The 7185-nt window shown below is 39.2% G+C and overlaps 2 protein-coding genes across 2 annotated transcripts in view; one reads left to right on the forward strand and one right to left on the reverse strand.

The window, feature by feature from the left end:
• srpk3 (SRSF protein kinase 3) overlaps positions 1-2559 on the forward strand; it is a 28773-nt gene extending 26214 nt beyond the window's left edge. The window contains exons 15-16 of the mRNA XM_079897179.1: positions 780-872; positions 1941-2559. Coding sequence (XP_079753305.1) covers positions 780-872; positions 1941-2125 — 278 coding nt within the window. The 3' untranslated portion in view covers positions 2126-2559. The remainder of the gene's footprint in view (positions 1-779; positions 873-1940) is intronic.
• A 95-nt stretch (positions 2560-2654) lies between these two features.
• tsr2 (TSR2 ribosome maturation factor) overlaps positions 2655-7185 on the reverse strand; it is a 6087-nt gene continuing 1556 nt past the window's right edge. The window contains exons 3-5 of the mRNA XM_079897207.1: positions 4324-4415; positions 4058-4231; positions 2655-3305 (exon numbers count right to left, since the gene is read on the reverse strand). Coding sequence (XP_079753333.1) covers positions 3180-3305; positions 4058-4231; positions 4324-4415 — 392 coding nt within the window. The 3' untranslated portion in view covers positions 2655-3179. The remainder of the gene's footprint in view (positions 3306-4057; positions 4232-4323; positions 4416-7185) is intronic.

Genomic DNA, 7185 nt, shown 5'->3' on the forward strand with positions numbered 1-7185 from the left:
TGTAACAATGTTTCACAATATTGCTGTTTTTACTGTAGTTTTATCAAATAAATGCAGCCTTGATGAGCAGAAGAGACTTCTTTTCAAAACTATTACAAATCTTACTGACCACAATGTGTAAATAAAAATGTAAAGAGAGAGAGATAATTGTATAATTCAATTATAAGTGTTATTTAAGTGTCATTTAAATACTATCATAGTTTTATTAATATTTTGAATATTTTTATATTTTCAAGTTTTATTTTAATAATAGTTAACGTTTTAGTCATTTTGCTTTTGACAGTTTGATTTAAAAAAAATGTTTCTTTAAGTTTTTTAAAGATGTCTACAGTATATAGTTTTTATAAATTGTTGTTTTAGTGTTTGTTAGTTATTTTAGTAAATCAAGTTAAACTACATGAAAATGAGAAATGCTGCCTTGGCAAGTTTTGTGGTGATTTCAGTTAACTTTCATTTTATTTCAAGTAAATAAAATGTTTTTTTTTTTTTTTTTTATGGTTTTGGTTTTAGTTAACTATAATAACCATGAAATGTATATATATATATATACATATATGTACTATCTATAAATATGATCTGTATAATCCCTATGGAGATAATTATTGAAAAAAAAAACCACTAGAAATAAAGAACTAAGTCCACTTAAAAACTGGGCAGTCGAATCGAACCATACACTAATATGTTATGTGTTCCTAATATACACACAGAGAGATATTAGTTTGCTTTTTATATATGATAACCAGTCCAAAAATGTGTTTGTGTGATGTGTTGTTTTTCAGATCATATAGCTCACGTCATTGAGCTGCTGGGCTCCATTCCTCCTCACTGCGCCCTCTCAGGCAGATACTCCAGAGAATACTTCAACCGGAGAGGTAACTAACACTGTTCTTATCAATGTCCTTCAGAGAATGCTAAATCTGCCTGTTTAAATGACTCTAAATACACAGGAGAATATCAGGGTGAATCTGGAGAACAACATGCCCATGTCACAAAAAAGGTTTGCATGGAGAAAATGAAGATGAGATTCAGCCATAGACCAATCACAGAACATCCTGAAATGCTGCTCCATTAGCTCAGTGCTTAATCTGAAAGGGTTTTCCTCAGACATGTGATGAACGATCAGGATATTAATAGCTCAGAACATCCTCGCTGAAGATCAGCCCGTTAGCAAAGTTCTCTCCGCTCGCTTTCTAAACCACAGAGAAATGTGAAGAGAGCCTCTCGTGTGTCAGACCTCCAGCAACTGCTGTTAGAGTGTTGGATTAGTGTGGGATTTGTCTTTCCTTCCACCTGATCATCGCCATCTCTCACTGGACCCGACTTCAAAATGCCTCAAAATGCTTCAGTGAAAAGATGTTTGAATTGTCGTGGTCCGTTAGCAGGAGGCCATCATTTGTTTGGATTCATCCCAGTGACACTTGATTCTTTTTAGCAGAACGACTCATTTCGATTGATTCTCATTCATTTCAATCACCTTTTCAAAGTAACTTGACACTTCAAATAAAGATTGTATCGGTGGCGACAAGTGACATTCAAGTGTATTTGTCATTGAATCATTCATTCAAGAGATTTGTTCAAAACCTGATTCATCCAGTAATGAACCCAGTAGTCTTTATGAATGAGTCATTGAACTTTATTATTTCAAATTAATTACATTTATTTAATAGACTGCAGCAATTAACATTTTAGTAAATAACATTATTTTTAGTATGATGTCTGTTCTGAAATGTAAAAAAATTAATAAATTGTGATTCTCAATTTATTCTGAATCTTGGAGCTCTACTTAATTCACAACTTTGTTTTCTTCACACACTGCTGAACTACTTTTGCACTTCTATAGAAAACAGGCCAGCTTGACATTTGCATGTTGCGTCCTTGAATGTGAATGATAATGTTTTGACCGAGCGTGTGTGTGTGTGTGTGTGTGTGTGTGTGCGTAGGTGAGCTGCGGCACATCTCCAACCTGAAGCCGTGGGGCCTGTTTGAGGTGCTGTTGGAGAAGTACGAGTGGCCACTGGATCAAGCGGCCCAGTTCAGCGACTTCCTGCTCACCATGCTGGAGTTCATCCCGGAGAAGCGCGCCACAGCTTCAGAGTGTCTACAGCACCCCTGGCTCAACTCATAACGCTCGTCCTTCACTGCGTCTGATCACCTGGTGCACACATCCACCTTTCAGAGTGTAAACTCACTGTTAAGGTCAAACAAACTGGAGACACAGTATCCTGAGCACAGACTTAGCTAGAACCTCAAACCTATGTTTTTTATATCTATTTAAAGAAGCTTTGATCTCTGAACATGATAGAGATATGTCTGTAGTCTCTCGAGTTTTCATTGTACTGTCATTTAATTGTGTAGAAGGGTCACATATTTATGTTAAAATAGTGCCTTGACATGCCATCTGCAAAAACAAAAAGAAAAGAAAAAAAAGCCCCTCACCTTTTTATATATGTCTGCGAATATGTGTGAGGAATGCTTGTTTGTGAACATACAGAATATATGTTCAAATACTTGAGATCTTAAACCCTGTGTACTGAAGAATAAAGTATCACTTAAAATCATGGATGTGATAATGGAGTCATTTTTAAATACTTCTACTGGTCACCATAACACTGTTTAAACATGCTATATAATAATCAAACATGAAAAACAATGAATTAGATATTTTCATGATTCTGAAGTATTTTATCTTACATTGATTACAAAAGTTGATCAGAATGTGTATAAGGTGTTTTTGAAAAAAAAAAAAATCAAATCCAGCACTGCGTGTTGCAGTTGAAGTGCCACTGCAGTGACAGAAGGGGGCGATAAAGGACCATTGCATGCATTAACCTACAAGTCATAAATAAATAAGGGTATACAGAGCAAGTCAAAGAGAAAATTCAGAGTCGTGGTAATTTATATACATATTTGTATATGCACAAAAGCAGACCAGTACAAATCATACGCACATGAAAATCACTGGAAAAACAGTCATAACTAATTTATGAAAGAAACCCCAAGAGGTCCAGTGAGGTAATCCATCCGTTTCGATCTGTTTAAACATCAGTCAGATGCATGATATATATAGTAGGTTTCATGAGTTTGTTGCAGTTGCAGATGGAGAAGTATCCAGAGTAGAAGAGGCCCTTAAAATGTCTTTTAAATTCAGAAATTCATCAGTCCTAATACTTTAAGTCCAGTTACTTCTTTCTACACACAAGCGTCCATCCATCCTCCTGCTCCTCCTGACTGGTGTCCTGCGGGAGCTCCATCACGGCTGTGCTGCTGACTGATGCTCCCTCTGCACCTCCGTCACAGTCCATAGCCTGAGGGAAAACAGCCAGTGAGCTGATCACAACCTTAAAGGGGACGTGTGGATGTCGTACGCAAGTGAAAATGTTCACACACAGATTATTTATTCATCTATCGACACACACACATAGAAATATACAATACCAGTCAAAAGTTTGGAAACATTACTATTTTTAATGTTTTTGAAAGATGTCTTATGCTCATCAAGCCTGTATTTATTTGAATACAGCCCTCCCCCTAATAAAAACCTGTAATATTGTGAAATATTATTACAATTTAAACTGTTTTATATATATATATATATACTTTAAAATATAATTTAATTTTGTGATGCAAAGCTAAATTTTGATCAACCATTACTCCAGTCTTCAGTCACATGATCCTTCAGAAATCATTCTAATATGCTGATTTATTATCAATGTTGGAAACAGTTCTGCTCCTTAATATATTTTTTATAACCTATGATACTTTTTTCAGGATTCATTGATGAATAAAAAGTTAAAAAGAACAGCATTTGTATCAAAATAGAAATCTTTATTGAAAATTCAGCTTTGCATCACAAAAATAAATATTTTAAAGTATATTAATCTAGAAAACCATGATCTTAAATTGTAATAATATTTCACAATATTACTGTTTTTTTCTGTATTTTTGATCAAATAAATGCAGTCTTGATGAACAGAAGAGACTCTTTTTTAAAAAAAAACATAAAAAAATAGTTCTCTCTCTCTCTGTCTCTCTCTCTATATATATATACACACTGTACCTCTTCATCTTCACACTCATCATCATGATCCTCATCATCATCCGGTGTTTTGGCAGGTGTGGCCTTCGCCCTGCCAGCGCTCTTCTTCAGAATCAGCTGGTTGATCTGCTCTCTGACGTCCGTCAGTTTGCCCTGCTGACACTGCTGGAACATCACACACACCTTCTGTGCCACCTGAGCAAGAGCAAGACCAGAAGAGTTTCACAAACATACATAACCATCTGAACGCAGATCATGTGATCCTCATCTACTCAGAGCAAGCAAACCTGAGGCAAGCTGCCATCGTCCACCATCGTGTCGAATTCATTGTTCATGAGGTGTGAGATGAAATCCTCCACTTCATCCTGCAGCAGCTCATCTGTGGGCAAACACACACATCACAACATATCAGAACATATCATCAGAACATATCCTACAGTGTTAGTGGTGGGACAGAACATATCCTATAGTGTTAGTGGTGGGACAGAACATATCCTACAGTGTTAGTGGTGGGACAGAACATATCCTACAGTGTTAGTGGTGGGACAGAACATATCCTACAGTGTTAGTGGGACAGAACATATCCTACAGTGTTAGTGGTGGGACAGAACATATCCTACAGTGTTAGTGGGACAGAACATATCCTACAGTGTCAGTGGTGGGACAGAACATATCCTACAGTGTTAGTGGGACAGAACATATCCTACAGTGTTAGTGGTGGGACAGAACATATCCTACAGTGTTAGTGGTGGGACAGAACATATCCTACAGTGTTAGTGGTGGGACAGAACATATCCTACAGTGTTAGTGGGACAGAACATATCCTACAGTGTTAGTGGGACAGAACATACCCTACAGTGTCAGTGGTGGGACAGAACATATCCTACAGTGTTAGTGGGACAGAACATACCCTACAGTGTCAGTGGTGGGACAGAACATATCCTACAGTGTTAGTGGGACAGAACATATCCTACAGTGTTAGTCCTACAGTGTTAGTGGCGGGACAGAACATATCCTACAGTGTTAGTGGGACAGAACATATCCTACAGTGTTAGTGGGACAGAACATATCCTACAGTGTTAGTGGTGGGACAGAACATATCCTACAGTGTTAGTGGTGGGACAGAACATATCCTACAGTGTTAGTGGGACAGTGTTAGTGGTGGGACAGAACATATCCTACAGTGTCAGTGGGACAGAACATATCCTACAGTGTTAGTGGGTGGGACAGAACATATCCTACAGTGTTAGTGGTGGGACAGAACATATCCTACAGTGTTAGCGGGACAGAACATATCCTACAGTGTTAGTGGTGGGACAGAACATATCCTACAGTGTTAGTGGGACAGAACATATCCTACAGTGTTAGTGGGACAGAACATATCCTACAGTGTTAGTGGTGGGGCAGAACATATCCTACAGTGTCAGTGGGACAGAACATATCCTACAGTGTTAGTGGGACAGAACATATCCTACAGTGTTAGTGGGACAGAACATATCCTACAGTGTTAGTGGTGGGGCAGAACATATCCTACAGTGTCAGTGGGACAGAACATATCCTACAGTGTTAGTGGTGGGACAGAACATATCCTACAGTGTTAGTGGTGGGACAGAACATATCCTACAGTGTTAGTGGGACAGAACATATCCTACAGTGTTAGTGGTGGGACAGAACATATCCTACAGTGTTAGTGGTGGGACAGAACATATCCTACAGTGTCAGTGGGACAGAACATATCCTACAGTGTTAGTGGTGGGACAGAACATATCCTACAGTGTTAGTGGTGGGACAGAACATATCCTACAGTGTCAGTGGTGGGACAGAACATATCCTACAGTGTTAGTGGTGGGACAGAACATATCCTACAGTGTTAGTGGTGGGACAGAACATATCCTACAGTGTCAGTGGGACAGAACATATCCTACAGTGTTAGTGGGACAGAACATATCCTACAGTGTCAGTGGTGGGACAGAACATATCCTACAGTGTTAGTGGGACAGAACATATCCTACAGTGTTAGTGGGACAGAACATATCCTACAGTGTTAGTGGTGGGACAGAACATATCCTACAGTGTTAGTGGTGGGACAGAACATATCCTACAGTGTTAGTGGTGGGACAGAACATATCCTATAGTGTTAGTGGTGGGACAGAACATATCCTACAGTGTTAGTGGTGGGACAGAACATATCCTATAGTGTTAGTGGTGGGACAGAACATATCCTACAGTGTTAGTGGGACAGAACATATCCTACAGTGTTAGTGGTGGGACAGAACATATCCTATAGTGTTAGTGGTGGGACAGAACATATCCTACAGTGTTAGTGGTGGGACAGAACATATCCTACAGTGTTAGTGGTGGGACAGAACATATCCTATAGTGTTAGTGGTGGGACAGAACATATCCTACAGTGTTAGTGGTGGGACAGAACATATCCTATAGTGTTAGTGGTGGGACAGAACATATCCTACAGTGTTAGTGGTGGGACAGAACATATCCTACAGTGTTAGTGGTGGGACAGAACATATCCTACAGTGTTAGTGGGACAGAACATATCCTACAGTGTTAGTGGTGGGACAGAACATATCCTACAGTGTTAGTGGTGGGACAGAACATATCCTACAGTGTTAGTGGTGGGACAGAACATATCCTACAGTGTCAGTGGGACAGAACATATCCTACAGTGTTAGTGGTGGGACAGAACATATCCTACAGTGTTAGTGGTGGGACAGAACATATCCTACAGTGTTAGTGGGACAGAACATATCCTACAGTGTTAGTGGTGGGACAGAACATATCCTACAGTGTTAGTGGGACAGAACATACCCTACAGTGTCAGTGGTGGGACAGAACATATCCTACAGTGTTAGTGGGACAGAACATATCCTACAGTGTTAGTGGCGGGACAGAACATATCCTACAGTGTTAGTGGGACAGAACATATCCTACAGTGTTAGTGGGACAGAACATATCCTACAGTGTTAGTGGTGGGACAGAACATATCCTACAGTGTTAGTGGTGGGACAGAACATATCCTACAGTGTTAGTGGGACAGTGTTAGTGGTGGGACAGAACATATCCTACAGTGTTAGTGGGACAGAACATATCCTACAGTGTTAGTGGTGGGACAGAACATATCCTACAGTGTC

The sequence above is a fragment of the Squalius cephalus genome, assembly GCF_949319135.1.
Source record: "Squalius cephalus genome assembly, chromosome: 16".
NCBI lineage: Eukaryota > Metazoa > Chordata > Actinopteri > Cypriniformes > Leuciscidae > Squalius > Squalius cephalus.